The 17,195-nt window shown below is 38.2% G+C and overlaps 1 protein-coding gene across 1 annotated transcript in view; it reads right to left on the reverse strand.

Moving 5' to 3' along the window:
* Positions 1-1,395: 1,395 nt before the first annotated feature.
* LOC122807979 (alpha-1-macroglobulin-like) overlaps positions 1,396-17,195 on the reverse strand; it is a 187,772-nt gene continuing 171,972 nt past the window's right edge. The window contains exon 5 of the mRNA XM_044079003.1: positions 1,396-2,120. Within this exon, the coding sequence (XP_043934938.1) occupies positions 2,110-2,120 (11 nt within the window). The 3' untranslated portion in view covers positions 1,396-2,109. The remainder of the gene's footprint in view (positions 2,121-17,195) is intronic.

Genomic DNA, 17,195 nt, shown 5'->3' on the forward strand with positions numbered 1-17,195 from the left:
AAGTTTCAGTGACTGCACAGTGTCACCATCTTCCAAAGTGAGGAGTGCTTCCAGGGAGTACAGTTTACTGTTTTGGTTACTAGCAATAAGCAGCATGACCTTAAGTTTGTCTTTAGTGGATCTCTTTACATTGGAAGTTTTTTTGTATAAACATTGCCTAAAAAGGCACCATGGGGGAGGCAAGCATCTTTGCCAGTATTTGAAAACTTGACGAGACAGGTGCAGGCCATCTCTGGCAAAGCAGTGTGATCTGTCGACCATGTCTTCCAAGGCTGTCAGATAATGGATCCCCCCTGGAGTGACACCAGAAGCTAAGCCAATTATTGAAATCAATCATTTTTTGTCTGTATTGTGACATCATCCTAGGTGATGGCAGATTGTTGCTTAAGGCTAGGGACATACCTGCCTGAGGCACATAATCTGGGAGTTCAGTCATGTTTCTCTTCATATAGTCCAGAGAGGTACATCTCAGTTCATTCACTCCAACACGTACTATGACAGAGTCATAACGGCAATTGTTGCTGAGTGACTTGAGTGTGTGCATGACTTGATGGATCCTGGCACCTGACGGGCAATGGCCATGACCTTCTCCTTGTCCAACCTGGTGAGTGGAATATCTGTGTGTCTGATTATTGAGTCATGTATGACTATGACATTAGGTTTTGAGCTGTTTTGCCCTAAGACTGTTGAGACAGGGATATGTGTGTTGTTATGTGTAGTGGTAGATTCTGTTTGTGTACCAGTATGTGTATGTTGTTTGTGCTTGGGAGGTATCAGGTATTTTGGTAGGCTATATGTGGGTTTATGTGTTGTGACCTTATCTTGTATGAGTGAAGAGGTGTATGTGTGCTGATAACCTGTTTGATGTCTTATTTATTGTTATATGAGAGGACTGATTCCAGTTTCATGGTACAGTTACATCTGTCACATACTGTATTTGTTTGCATTAGGGACAAGTGTTTGCCAGTATACATGAGGCAATTGATACACTGCCTCAGGATGCCCATGTCAATCAGTCTGGCTGGAGAAATGTTGTGAAACTGGCTGTGCATCGTAGCAGGTAATTCTTAAGCACTAATTTGTGAAAGGGCAAATTAGATCAGCTGTTGCTCTGGCATTAACAAGGGGACTTATTCTATAGAAGATCAGGGATGGAAAGTGGGGGGATGCTGCTCAGAGTTTAGCTGAGTTGCCTGCAGTGCAGAAGTGTGTAGCTGCATTGCTCGCAGAGCAGCAGGGAACCTGGGATGGTTTCATTGACTGGTGTCTAGGTAAAATATAGTTTCACAAAGAGAGAATCCAGGAAAATGTATTTTTCAACTTCTTTGTTTGGCTAGCCTGCAGTTGCAAAAATAATACTTAATGGATATAGTCTATTACCATGCCATTCACTTTATTAGCTTTAGCAGCACATATTTTAATTTAAAACTCACAATGCAGTAGTTCATTTTTTTGGATAGTCTTGATACAAATACAGTTATGTATGTGATGCATATGGTGATAAGGATACACACAAAAATGCAAGATTAACGTATACATAATCAAGTCAGGAATGAGTTAGAATATCTTTCATATCTCATGAATTATATTTTATTAATTTTTATGGTCACTTTATTTAGATCTACAACTGCAGAAACATAAATGTTACCTAAATGTGGTCACAGATTGTTTATATTTTTCTGTAGTAACATTCACAGTGAAGCAGCATGTACTACTTCTTAATGTAAATAGAAATGAAATGAAGTTTATAAAATAATGTTTTACTACAGTGTTCATATAAATATACAGTTAGGAAATAATACATGGCAATCAGTAATGCTGATAAATCACTTTGCAAAGAATTGTTTCACCAAACTTTAAAACCAAAATACAGCTCTGTGTTTTACTATGCCATCTGTTATGTATAAATTGTAATACTGCAATGCCACTTTGGTCAGTTCTGTACTTTTATAACTGCAGCTCCGTACTTGACGTATTATCATAGTTTCCCAGGAAGGACTATTGTGAATAACATGATCAGCTTGTGTTGTTTTCTTCATATGTCATGTTAACATCACCATTTCTCATGAATAATTATTATATTTAAGTCAGGATCAGCATTTCTTCTTTTTATGTTTCTTCTGAAAAATTAAAAAAAACGCATTATACTTAGAAGAAGACAAATTAAAATGAAATTGAAATTATTGGTACAATTCTTGCAAAATGGTGCAGTAATTTTAATACAAGACAACAAATGCCTGAGCAACTTGAATACAAAGTATTTTGGATGTGGACAGAAATGTTTAACTAAGAATATTTGAGGGACTAATTTGTAGAGAAACATTGTCAGATGCTGAAACTAGTTGTAGTTTATACTTTGTTTTTTTTTTGTTTTTTTGGTTCACCAGGATCTTGCTTGATGGTGCCAATAACAGAGAGCAGGGCACAGCAGCTGCACATACTGGGAGAAGATGGCACCCTCCAGCCCATTCATTTCTGCCCAGGAATTCCCATCAGCCCTCCATTCCCTGGTTGGGAATTGGGTTGTCAGGAGCAATCGAACTTTGTGGTCATGGAAGATGGTCAATGCTCTAACTCTGGAAGCATCCCCTTCTCATTGGTGGCTCCTCCAAGCATGCAGTGCTACCTCCTGAGGGGAAGCATGCCACTATATGCCACTTCCACTCAACTATGCAGTGAAACTGCACTACAGTTGTGTGGGTTTGGATGGCTTGTAACTCCAGCGAGTAGACAGTTAGTGCTCCCACTAGGTCTTGCTTGGGTGACAGAACCACCTTCCTTTCCCTAGGACTGGTGGGCCAGTAGTGGTTGCTTACTCCCATCCTAGCCTGCGAGCTCATAAAGGCACCTGAGCTGCTAGTTGAACTTCAGTTGTGTGCAACATAGTCAGGGCTTTAATCCTCTATGCCATGGAACCACCTTTGTCTTTGTTTATTTATTTGTAAACTAATCAGGCACATCCTTTTCAAACATGGTAAAGACACAAGGGAGCTGCAGAGTGAAGTACACAAATCAAATATTAATTTAGTATTTAAGAAAGTCTAATGATGCAAAGAGTAGTAAAAAATAAACTGTCACTGCACAAAGTAAAGAAGACACAGATACTGAACAGACACTAGAGAGAAGCCCAAATCACACATAGTTTGATGTATGAGCCTTATAAATGCACTGTTTTCTTACTATACTTTGTATATAAGGATTAATAAGAGAAGAGGCAGTGGAAAGCAGTATGAGTGCAAACATTCACGTCAGCAAGTGTCCCAGCTACAGGCAGCTAGAGTGAAATAGCAAGATGAGAGCTCTTCCCTGACAAAGATAAATTCAGAAACATTACAATGGTTAGGCTGGATTGCATCATTGTTCTGAGAGCAAGCATGCAGAATGTCAGAAAATCCTATGGATCCACCGGTCAGGTTAATTGTTTCAGCGGAGGGTTCTATTACTACACCTTTGGCAGCATTCGTGGACGACAAACTCAAGACCTTATCATATTCTGGTGATGCAGTCCTTAAAGATTCTTGGGATTTCTTGAGGTGTGTAAAACCACATCTTTACTCACCGGACCTCATTTTTGTCACTTTAGACATAGTGGACTTATTTGGTTCTATCCCACATGAGATTGGACTTTTATGGCTGGAACAGGCCATTATTGACAATGGTACATTGTCTCATGGAGATTTTACTAATTGTCTCTTATTCATGGAAATTATTTTGAAAAACAATTTTATGTATTTTCAGGGTGAATTTTTCAGACAGAATAAAGGTGTTGCTATGGGTGCTAAATGTGCCCCAACATATGCTAACATTATTTTGAATTGGTGGGAAAAACAATTTATTTTGGACAGCCCATTTACCAAATGCTGGTCTATGTACAAGAGGTTTTTAGATGACATATGTATCTTTTGGACAGATACTGAGGAAAGATTTCTTGAATTCCTGGATTACTTGAAGGGTACGACCAATTTTTTGGAATTTACCTTTGAGGTCAATGCGGAACAATTGATATATTTAGATATTACACTTAGAAAGGATGAACAAGGGTTCTTTTCTTCTAGTATACATCGTAAGAAAACCTTTTCCAACTCATACCTTCATTATAAGAGTGCTCACCCATACTTCCAAAAGAAAAAGAAAAATTTAGTGAAGGGACAACTCGTAAGGGTCTGTAGAATGACCTCTGATGACCATGAATTCCTGAAGGAGTGCAGTAATGTGTGTAATATGTTGGCCGACAGAGGGTATCCTAAACCTTTACTGGAAGACGTTGTAGCAGAGGTAGTAAGGGAGAGACATAAAAGATTTGCCCCTATTTTGGGACAGAATGCACCTGCCCAGATTGACATTTTAACAAACCCAAATACCACTTTTCACGATAGAGCCTACATACTTGATTATATAGGTGACTCAGGACCTATTAAAGAATTGATTTCAAGGGAATGGGGGAGATTTGTTCAATTTACAGACTTACCATTGAACAATCAAACCCCCTTGAAATTTATTTACAGGAAAGACACCAATTTCAAGCAAATCTTTGAATATGGTGGCCCCAAGGTCAAAAACACAGGTCCACGTGGGGTGGGTACATACAAATGTGGGTTTTGTTCACAATGTCCAAGGATACACAATAGGAAAGATATTTTCTTGGAAGCTAGGAACAAAACACTTTCAAGTAGGGGTACTTTCAACTGTAATAGCTTTGGAATAGTGTATTTGGCTACTTGCAATTTCTGCACTTCCTTTTATGTGGGCAAAACAGAAAGGAAACTTAGATGTCGTATTCTGAACACTTGTACGAAATCAAAAGCAGAATATGAACAATGCATTGTACAGACATCAGACTATTTGCCCTCAAGCAATATTTTCCTTTTTTGTTTTGGATTCTGTGCCCAAGGACGTAAGGGGTGGTTTATGGGAGGATAAATTAGAATACAAGGAATTATACTGGCAAATAGTTTTGGAATGTAATAAATCCCCGGGATTAAATGACTTTTTGTCCATCAAGCCAGTATTGAAACTCAGATCAGCTAAGTTATGAGTATTAAGTTTATTTACCCATTACAACCATTAGATGGCAGCATACAATGTATATACTTTGTGCACATATATTTTATTGTTTTAGAGCTGTGGTTAACTAATTAGACTGTTTTTAACCTTGCATATAATATAATGATATTTATATATGCAAATATGTCCTACCATACAAATTTTATTAACAATAAATTGTAAGTTAATTCTTTTAATGATTTTTAGAACTGTTTGTATGTGTTTTTTTAAAATAAGCTTGCTTGTTAGTTAGTAATTGACTTTACTGATTGGTACTTAATTAATTATGTCAATTAGACAGGGTATATAACTAGAACAAGCATTAACTGTGTGTTTTTGTACTGATTCTGACGAAGATTTTCATCGAAAACGTACTTGGATTACAAGCGTTATTTCCTTGTTGCATTTCAATAAATTCTGGTATCCAGCTGAGTTGTGAGCTTCCTTTGTGGTGTTTAGGCAATTTCGTTTGGTTATTGGTCTCAATTCATTGCCTTCATCTCTCTTTTTTGTTTTTTTTTTCTCTGGTTATTAACCAACTGTTGTGGTAGTTGAAATGTGAGGGTCAAATCAGACACCTTAGTTTTTAAAAAGGTTGACTTTTAAACAAGTTAACCACTGCAATCTTTTACAGAAAATAAAGTATGTTACTATGTTAATAATCCACTTCTTGGTACTGAAGCATATGGTTTTGGATATTCATTTAGTAATTTCAGCTAGTTCTTTTTGACAGAGACATTCCTAGATTTCATTATGATTCTTTCATATTTTTATCTCCTTTTCCACTTACTCATATATGATTTTCTAGTAGCAGGTTTTTTAGCCTCCTTTAATACCTGCTGCATGTCCTCAGAAAGTAGGTGCCTAAAATGTATTAAAATTCTAACATTCAGGCAGTCAGATGAAGTTGTTTCAAGCTGGGGCGTATTAATCAACCTTTGTCTTGTGTGAGTAGATCCAGTCTGTGGTGAAGATTGTGGTAACTGCCCATGGACATTTTCAAAAGAAGAGAAAACCACTGCTGCATGGGCCAGAAAAGGAGTCTATATTATGTTGCCAAAATGGCAGAACACTAAATGCCGTTTCAGTGGCACATAAACAGTGAAATACCACTACCGTGATCGGACAAATCACTGATTTTTTTCCTAGGGAAAAAAATCGGTAGGCCAAACAGACATGCACACCATCTCAAGCATTACTAAGTGGGGGGAGGGCTTAACCCCCCACACCCCCCCTAACAAAATATACCAACTCTGAGATCACATTACAGTGGGGTAAAGGGCAATTTCATGGTGACGGCCAAGGGATTTTTTTTCCTAGGAAAAAAATCGGTGATCTGGCCATTTACAGTAGTGGTATTTCAATGATTATGTGTCACTGAAACAGCGTCCAGTGTTCTGCCATTTCGGCAACATAATATAGACGCCCAGAAAGGGGTCAAAACAATTATGTTTGGAGAGTCCTTCTGAATCTATAGAATTTTCTTGGATATCACTGGGAAGGCATACAGGAACATTTCCATCCAAGAGAATGAAAAGGCATCTGCATCTGTTTTACAGGCCTGCTTGCAAGGAATCCTGAAATAGAACTTCTTTAGTTGTATGTTTTAAGTGGAGGCAAACAGATCTATTTGAGGACTTCCAAACAGTTGGATCAATTTCCTGCATTCAGTTTCCTATTAGAACGGTCTGTCGTAGTCCTACTCAGCTTGTCTACAAAAATGTTTTGCTCTGACAGAAGTTAAAAAGCCTGTAGGGTTAGATTGTGTCATGTTGCCACATCCCAAGCTTGCATGGCTAATCTGCACAGAGGTTAAGATCTGGTACCTCCCACCCCGTTTGTTTATGTACTACATCACTGTAGTATTGTCTGTGATCACTTGAAGAGGTCCAAAGGAACAAAGATGATTCAGAGAGTTGAGAGCAGTTATTACTGATAACATATCTTTGATATTTATGTGTGACTTTTGTCTGTCCTGTTTGTTCCAAAGACCTTGCACTTTTACTACCAAAGGCAAAGCTCCCAAAACAATGTTTGAGGCATTTGTTGTTACAGACCAAGTAGGAGATGGAAGGGAAAAGAGCAGACTCTATTTAGAGATATCTGGCTTCTCTACCACTGTAATTCCCTTTTTACAAACCATAGAACTTGAATCCAAAACATCAAGGGGTGTGGTGCTGTGACCATACTGATCTGAGGAATCATTGTATTTTCCTCACGGAAAGCCTGGCTAATGGAATAATGAGAATCACAGAAAGTTAACATTGTAGACTGATTGGAAAACACAGGCAGAGCTCTGTGTAAAGATGTGCTTTGTCATCATCATCAACCTTCCTGTTCCTATTTTTCTATATAGGGTCACACACTTCTCTCAATTTAGTGCCACTCTCCTATCTTCTTTGACAGTCATGTCTGACTGTCACAAGTCTTGTTTCATACAGTCCATCCATCTCTTTCCTGTATGTCCTTGTTTCCTATTGTATTCTTCCTGTATCTCCCAAATCGTCTTCACCAAATCATCTCCTGCTTTCCTGCACATGCGACTGAACTACTGTAATATGTTATATTTAACCTTCTCTGTAAGTGGAAATATTTTGGCTTCTGCTCTGATTTCATAATTTCTTCTTCAATCACACAAAGTGCAGTGTGTAGTGTGCATCCTTCCACCCATTTCAGTCACTTCATCTCCATCAGTTCTAGCTTCCTAATCTGCTTTGCTTTCACTGCCTAGGTTTCTGTACCATACAGCAGTATCCAAATGCCCCACAAACACCAATTAAATAAAACAACAAAATACTTTCTTTAAAGGATGCATCTATGTAAATTGTGTACTGAAAGGCTCTGATAAAATTGATAGATCAGTCCATGACATTAAGAGTAAAAAGAAAAGATGCTTCAAAGGGACAAACTTGATTACGAAAGTGGTAAAGTTTATCCTGCTCTATTCAGGGCTAAATATTCTAGGAGACAGATAATAACAACATTAAACATGTGATAGCTATAATGATAGGTATGGTGGTACCACAGATGTTATTGAATCTAATGATAGCCATCAGGATCAACAAAATGAGGGAATCCTTTTAGAATTTCCACCTCTCAGGATGTCAGAACAGCTAAGGAACAGTCACCAGAGGGTAGTACAACACATTGTAGAGCAATCTCCGATGTGGTGCGATTTGGAACAGGGTCATCAATAACACAGGAGCATGGGGAGGAACAGAGTGAGAACATACAGGAATCAGAGAACTTGACTGTTATTTACAATAAACAACATGATTTTAAGGTGTTTAATTATAGTGGTTTAGTCATCAATAATCAGTGGGCTGATTTATTTGTGTATTAACATTTGATTACCAGGAAAATCCGAATGGGTAGAAGCCCATTTTCAGTGGAGGTCCAAGTAGAAAAGCTCCAAATTATTAGAAAACATTTTAAGAACAATAATTTTACAATCTTCAAAATAAAACAAAAACATCTGCATTTTAAATAATTAAAACAAATTCGACATGATACAAAAACATTAGTTAAAAATCAATGTGAGATAAATGGCAATCATTTAATATTGAGACATTTTAGACAGTTTGTAGAGAAATTAAAGATAAGTGGGTTTAATACAAATAGAAATTGCAATATGAAGTCAGGAGAAAACAGGCTTATGGTATATTTACAGAAATTGCCAGAGAAGAGAATTAGATAGCAGTAAGGAAGTAAGTGAAGAAGGGAGAGTAAGGAGGTATGAGGAATGAAAACACACTTGTTCACATTTAGGGATTTAGTTTATCCTGGATTTGAGCAAGAACAGAGCCAAATTTCAGTTAGGAAGTCTTTCAGATTGGTTTTGAAAGATGGGAGGGAGGTTATAGACCTGATGGATACAGGTACGGATTTCCAGGCCTTAGCAACCATGAACGGGTACAGACAATGCCCAGCAGATTTGCTAGGTTTGTAGATAGATATGAGTTTTTGGTCACTGGATAACAACAGCCGACTGGGAACATAGTTGTATAGAATATTTTTTAGTACTGGACAAGCAGATGGATGCTGGATGATTGTATATGTAGTAAGAAGTTGGGTATATGTATGTCAATGTAGCATTTCTAACCAGTTTTAGCTTTTCAATGTTATAGAGTGGTGGGTTTTGAAAGGGGTATGTGCTGTAAATTTAACAACTTTGTTATAGCATTATTCAGGTTTTATTTTTTGTGAAGTCTGGAGGTTAGTAAGAATGGGAGCACCATAAAGAAGAGTGGGGAGGATATAAGTAGTGGCAATTTGATAAAGGTCTAACCTTTCTTCCTGCTAGGATAGCTAGAATAGGAGATGTCTTGACTGACTGTAATTGTTCACTCAAAAGCTCAATTTTAGTTTATATTTCACTCAGAAGGATTACATGGCCCCTAACACCTCTTCTTTGTGTAACAAGCAATGTACATTCAACCCTTCAATGCATCATGTTATTACTTTATTTGAAAAAAATTGTGAGGCTGATATTAGACAGATCCTACATAACAAGAGGAGGCATTATAAGTTTAACATGAAACCCGATGAGCAGACTTTGTTGAATTAAATTGTTAATAACAGGCAAGTTAGACATATGAAGCCTGACAAGGGTGGTGGGTTGATGGTAAAGAACACCAACAATTATATTAATAAGATGCTCAATATGCTATATGGTGACACTTATGAGGAGGTTTTGATCAGTCAAAGAAATATTGCCTATCAAAGAAACTGATATGGTGTTACATGATTTTTTTGGTACAAGGATGTATTTTGAAGAATGACCACAAATTCTTAAAGGTTATCATCTCAAGGACCTCTACCATTTTTAGGATCCCAGAAATACATAAGAATCTTATGGACCTTCCCCTGCTTCTGATCGTGGATGCAAAATTTTCTAAAACTTTCAATATAGCTAGATTTATTGACCATCAACTTAAGGAGGTTGGTGATAATATTGGACATCTATACAAGGAATCATGGAATTTTTTAAAAAGAATTTCCAAAGCTTTATACAGTGACAGTCTTATTTTTGTTACCATCCATGTCAAGGATATTTTTCCCTTATCCCTTATGATATTGGTTTAGACTGGGTTTATGATTTTTTATGCATCCACAGCAATTTTGACCATATTCAGATTAAACTTTTGAGAGATTTGATGGAGATGGTATTTAAAATATATATATTTTTTTGAGGGGCAGCTAGTTAGACAACAGACAGGTGGGGTTATGGGTGCTGCCTGCACCCTGATATTTGCCAGTCTAGTTATGGCCCAATGGGATGATAACTATGTTTTTTCATCCCCTTTCAGGGGAATTTTGGTAACTGTATGGACATTATCTTGATGATATTATAATGGTTTGGATTGGTAGTTTAGAGAAGTTAAATTACTTTTTTGGATTATTTGAATTGTACCAACAACTTTTTGAACTTCACTATGAATTTTTCCTTTGAGCAAATTAATTATTTGGATTTAATGATTTCCAAAAACAGGGAAAGGTACTGCTTTGAATCCAATATATACAGGAAGCCAACTTTTTCTATGTCTTTGTGGCATTTTAGCAGTTGGCACCTGATACATCAGAAGAAAGGCCCGTTGGTTAGATTATCATGTATGATTTTTCATGGGAGGAGATTTTTATGCAGGAGAGTATTAAACTTAAAAAGATGCTAGAGGTACGCAGATAGCCATCCAGTTATATCAACATTATTAATAGAAAACAAACATAAAACGAATAAAACTATAAAAAGAACCAAGGCAATCAAAATATCCAATGCGACTATTTATTAATATAACTTGAAAATAACTTGAAAATACACTTAAAAGAGCAAGTTACAAAACGTGTATAATCCAAAACACTAAACACTTTCACCCATCTCATCTGTGGGTATCATCAGAGTAACTTCCATTAAAAACACTTCCTTAATATACTTGTTCTAATTAAAAATTCACCAATCAGCCTTTCCTTCATTAAGTACATTCTTGTTTAAAATACAAATTCAAATTCAACGCCTCATTATACCTAATTGGTGTGTGTGTTGACAGTATAATATTGTAAAACATTTAATAATATAGATATAAATATAAATTAAAAACTAAAAACAATAATGTAAAAATGTAACAATATATCACCAACATAAAATGAATACCCTTATACTAAATAAGATTTATATTTCAAAATACTGGAGATGGAAACATGTTCATTAATTCCTGGCATACTACTAGCATTAAGTCTAAGTTGCCATAAGCATTCTTTTGCTTCTAATAAATTTTTAACATCCACCCCCTTGTTTGTGTTGTATGGAATCCTATCTATTACGAAAAATATAAACCTTTTAAAATCTTGACATTTTGTACTGTGTACATATAAGGAATTAGTTAATCTTTTGTTTTTGATGTCCCTGTTTTGTTCCATTATACGGTCCTTTAATTTTCTTACAGTTTTTCCTACATAAAATGCTGGACATGATAAACAAGTAGCTAAATAAACCACCATTTTTGTATTACAATTCACATATCCTGGACATTTCATAGATTTGTTATAATTCTGTGTCGTAACGTAGGGACCATCATTAATAAATTTACATATTTTACAAACCCCACACTTACTCATTTTAGAATTATTGTATGATTGTTTGTTACTATTGTTCTCAAAATAATCCTTTAGGTTCTTTCCTCTACTATATGTAACATTCGGACAATTACTAATAATACTTAAAACCTCTAATTTGTTACTAAACACATTCACCCATACTTCCTTCAAGATATTAACTATTGTAGTGGATGTTTCATTAAACGGTATAACAAATGCATCTCCTTTTTTTTTAAAAGGTTTATATTTTTTGTAATAGATAGGATTCCATACAACACAAACAAGGGGGGAGATGTTAAAAATTTATTAGAAGCAAAAGAATGCTTATGGCAACTTAGACTTAATGCTAGTAGTATGCCAGGAATTAATGAACATGTCTCCATCTCCAGTATTTTGAAATATAAATCTTATTTAGTATAAGGGTATTCATTTTATGTTGGTGATATATTGTTACATTTTTACATTATTGTTTTTAGTTTTTAATTTATATTTATATCTATATTATTAAATGTTTTACACTATTATACTGTCAACACACACATATATATATATATATATATATATATATATTTACATATATTTATTTATTTATATATTTAATATAACAGGATGAAATATTATGATAGAAAGCATTTTTATTGTTGTGTACATATACATATATCAACACATTTTTTATAATTAGGTATAATGAGGCATTGAATTTGAATTTGTATTTTAAACAAGAATGTACTTAATGAAGGAAAGGCTGATTGGTGAATTTTTAATTAGAACAAGTATATTAAGGAAGTGTTTTTAATGGAAGATGAGATGGGTGAAAGTGCTTAGTGTTTTGGATTATACACGTTTTGTAACTTGCTCTTTTAAGTGTATTTTCAAGTTATTTTCAAGTTATATTAATAAATAGTCATATATCAACATTATCTTTGAGGAGATTACAACTAAATGTGAAAAGGAGATGTTTTATCCTTTGATAGGCAAAGAAAATTATAATTCATTCAATAATTTACAAACAGTTACCATAGCTAGATACAACAAGGCACTAATTCTTACCTACAATCTTGATTTTTTGACATTAGTCTGTGATGGTTAAAAACTGGAATATATTTTCAGATAACAAGTGGGAAACACCCATGGTTGTTTTAGCATGAGACAATGTGGGCACTGTGGACACTGTAAGCAGTGCTGCCATATTTTAGAAGGGTCTTCTTTTTTTTCATGGGTATGGTGAGATTAAACCAAGCCAAAGATACCACTGCGCAAGAGCCAGTGTGGTACGCATGGCACAATGCCAAAATTGTCTCAGTTTTTATATTGGGGAAACTGAGAAACCCTTGAGGGTAGGAAATTATCAACATATGTACAATACTGAGAGGATGGCTGAGCATAATGCATTGTACAGACACATTAAGGCTATGAGTTCTCACAGGTTTAAATCTTATACTGTAGATAATATACTTTTGGATGAAAGGGGTGGTCCTTTGAGTGATTTATTGGAACAAAAGGAATTAAGGCGGTAGCTTAAGACCAATTCCACCAGTGGTTCAGATCTGAATGACATGCTTTCTATTAGCAGTATTCTTCATTTAAAAGCATCCTTTTATTTGTAAAAAAAATGTTTATAATAATTATTTTACATATTTTCTTTGCTACTTTGGAATGGCTTTTTTATATAATTTATTTATTCAAGTATCATTTTTAGCCATAGTATGTTTTCAGTAAAGCATGTATTGTCTAGTGAAATTTTTATGTGCAATCTGAGTTATACATTGTGTCAGTTTCAAAAGTGTTATAGTGTGATCTTGAGCTGACTTTTAAGATCTTAACATTTAATGCAAGTATCATTTTTGATATGAGCTACTTTTTATTGATTGAATTTTTTTTCATATCCTGTATATTTATTATATTATAGGACAAATATTTGTTTGTTTAACTTATTGGTGCGGGTGTATTAGAATATTTAAAATTTTCAATATAAGATATTCCCCCGGATTCATGAACCTTGCGCCAGGCGCCAGCATAGCGTCGGCGTTATAACGCCAAATATGGCTGCTGAGCGATTCAGGTATGAATGAATTCCACGTGCACTACCGGCGTGCGCCGGACCGTCTCCGCCCCCGGCGTAGGTATGCAAAACACACTGTGTGCGGTATTGCACCATGCAAATGAGGGCAAATAGTGATCCACAGTGGCGCAGCGTAGCGTAAGAACGCGGCAATGTAAACCAAAAAGCGGTTTACATTTACCCAAACATGACCGAGGAGTAACGGAAGGCTGTCAAAGTCAGGTATCATATAGGTGCAATATGCCAATGTGGAAAGGCACCGAGAATGTCCAAAGAAAATATGCACAAAATGTAAAAATGACATAAATGGCATGCGTTAGAAAGAACAGCAGACGCCCGGGATATGTGCACAGAAGTTGCAAAGCAATGAAATAATATGACAATGTCCTAAAAGAGCAGTATAACACACATCAGCTGCACAGCCACCACACACCATAGTATGTATGTAAAGCTTCAACCCCAGCGCAATGGTTGTCAAGGAGTGGTGGCGGTGTTGGCGCCGTAACCATGTATTAGTAGTCAATTCCATGCAAATGAGGCAGATAATAGTGAATCGCAAAAACGGCGCCGGTGTAAGGATGGAGCAAACGGCGTAGCGGTACTACACCGAGGAATGGCCTACACGAGATACATGTCAACCACAGAGGGGTGTGCCACATTTGGAGGAAGGATATTGGAGGTCAGCAAATCTGGGCTGTACAATGCACATCACAGCATCAGGACTGGCGTGTTAGGAAATAGATGCGCTGAGAGTACATAATCTGGCGCAGATGCATGTGCACGAGGATGACTACGTTCCCTAAACCAGTCATGTGACGGCCTCCCCGTCAACAACCATGGATATAGGAAGGTAATGCGGAGAATACGAGGAAATGTGGAAGCAGTGTAAATGGAGCCGTAATGAGCAATCAACACCAATCAATCCAGGAAGGGCAGCGGCAGCTGATAACTCTGCATGCAGACTCCTGCATAATGGGAAAGGGGAGGCATATGAATGCAAAGATAGTAGGGGATGTAGCAGAAATGCAAAGAGCAAATAACCGAAATAGCACAGCCAAGTACAGAGGTAGCATAACTGCGGCTGCAGATAAAATGCATCATATGCCATGTGCCTGCAGGATGCAGTAATGTAAGATGCAAAGCCAAGGCAATGCAGGCAACTGTAATGTAACACTACAGGCAGTACCGTTGCAGTTGCAACCGTAAAACCACGGAAATAAGCCATGGATACGGCTGCACAGACACACCCAATGACATCACCGGGTATACAGCACAACAGTATTAAGTGTGAATGCACACAACACACAGCTCGATTTCCCAAACGCCGCACCGTAGGGTGTAAACAGACGGGGAACTTTTAATATGTATATGATGGGTGCCGCCGTGGCCGTGATGCATAGGTATGTGGCAGAGACAGACGGAGTTGCGGAGGGTGGTGCCGACAACTACCGTAGGCTTCACAGGAGAAGGAGAGTGTTCAGACCAAGGGTGACCTACCAGGGGCTGCGAGACCTGGAGATAGTAGACCCACAGAGGGAGGACAGCGACACGTTACAGCAAATAGTGGATCTGTGCCGGCGCCTGAGAACAAGAGACAACAGAGGGAGCCCATCCCAGTGGACACCAAGGTATGTGTGAGCTTGCGAATACTGGCTACAGGTACCTTTCAAAGGCCAACCGGGGACATAATGGGCATCTCACAGGCATCAGCATCCAGGGTACTACACCAGTTCCTGGATGCCATGTTACCACATGCCCATGAGCACATAAATTTCCCCACATCTCAGGAGGAGTTGGCTAGCAATATGCGCCGCTTCCACCGTGTGGCACAATACCCGGAGGTCCTGGGTGCGATAGACTATACGCACATAGAAATTAAGTCACCACCCGGGGAGCAGGGTAGACGCTACATAAACCGCAAGGGATACCCCTCCATCAATTGCCAGGTCGTGCAATGCGCAGGGCATTATCATGGATGTGTGTGCTGGCAGCCCTGGAAGCTACCACGACTCCCATATCTGGCATGCCTCACAGCTGTATCAGGTATTCGCCAGGGCCCACATCACACAAGGTCACCTTGTGGGGGATGCTGGCTACGCACTGGAGCCATGGTTGATGACACCCATCAGAAATGCACACACACACATGCAAGAACGCCATAATGAGGCACACGCACAAACAAGAATAATCATAGAGCGTGTGTTCGGGATGTTGAAATCACGGTTCCGGTGCTTGGATACATCCGGTGGAGCCTTGCAGTACTCTCCAGGCACAAGTGCCCACATATTCATAGTATGTTGTATGCTACACAATATGATTCTGCGGAAACAGCTGCTGCAGGGACATAATGCGGAGGGCCACCAAGCCAACTGCCAGGGCAAGCACAGGCACAGGGCGTTCAGCGCCATGGACACACTGAGCCAGCCCCAGTAGGTAGACAGAGGCGTACCCAATATGCCTACGCCCTGGCAAAGAAACGCATAGCACATACTTTGACAGTGTAGGCCCCATGGACTGACACCTCCTGACCTGCACACACAGTAAAATGGACGCCACACAAACATGTCCGCCCGTAATGTGTACAGTATGTGTGGACGTATGTGTGACTCCAACAAAGGCACCGCCCAAACACTTCACACCCAATAGCCAGCAGAGCACGGCGCCAACACCTCACCGCCGCCGGTTCTACAGCACACGGCGTAGCCATGCTGCCACTATCGCCAAGTCGACCACATATGTACTCATGTGCATACACAGATCACGGAAATAGATATCAGTACACATGTAGAAATATATGTACGCATACACAGATATAAAGTACAACAGGGTAATATGGAACCCAGGGATGCAAGTTCACAGATAAGTAAGGCCTTGAAATCACCACATAGTAAACATAGTGTCCGACAACCCGATCATCCGGGAGGGTGGGCAGAGCAGGTAACGGCAGCCATGGAAATGTCAACCTGCATCAATACATATCCGCGTGTCGGGATGGTCACCAGTCCACGGTACAGTAACGGGATATGTGCGTGTCATATCCATAGGATATGAGTGCGGAGATACACGCCGCCACCGGCGATGCGGCCAATGTACGTATTGTGTTCAACCGTCGGTGCGAAAGCGGCAAGCATACCAGTGAAGTGTACGACATTATGAGGAACGTACCTCATTTGGGGTGTAAAACAGTTCATGTTCCTCGCAGTTCCTCAAAGTTCCACATTGAAAATGTCTGTCAAACATCCATTGTTAGGAATGTATATAAATGACATCCTGGTAAATAGAATGTAATCATAGTAATTCATTAAAGGTTCTTCACTGTAAGTAAATCAGCATATTATAATCAACCTATGACCTACTTAGTTGAAGTTGTCACTATGCCATTACTATGTGTTCCACATTATGCCCATATGTTTCACATTACTAATGTGTGTGTTCCTCACCCTGGAAATAGAAGGTTGAGAGCCATGGCGGCAATATGTGTATGTGTGAGGTGAGGTTT

This window comes from Protopterus annectens, chromosome 8.part0, assembly GCF_019279795.1.
Source record: "Protopterus annectens isolate FY-2018-M chromosome 8.part0, PAN1.0, whole genome shotgun sequence".
In the NCBI taxonomy this organism is placed as follows: Eukaryota; Metazoa; Chordata; order Ceratodontiformes; family Protopteridae; genus Protopterus; species Protopterus annectens.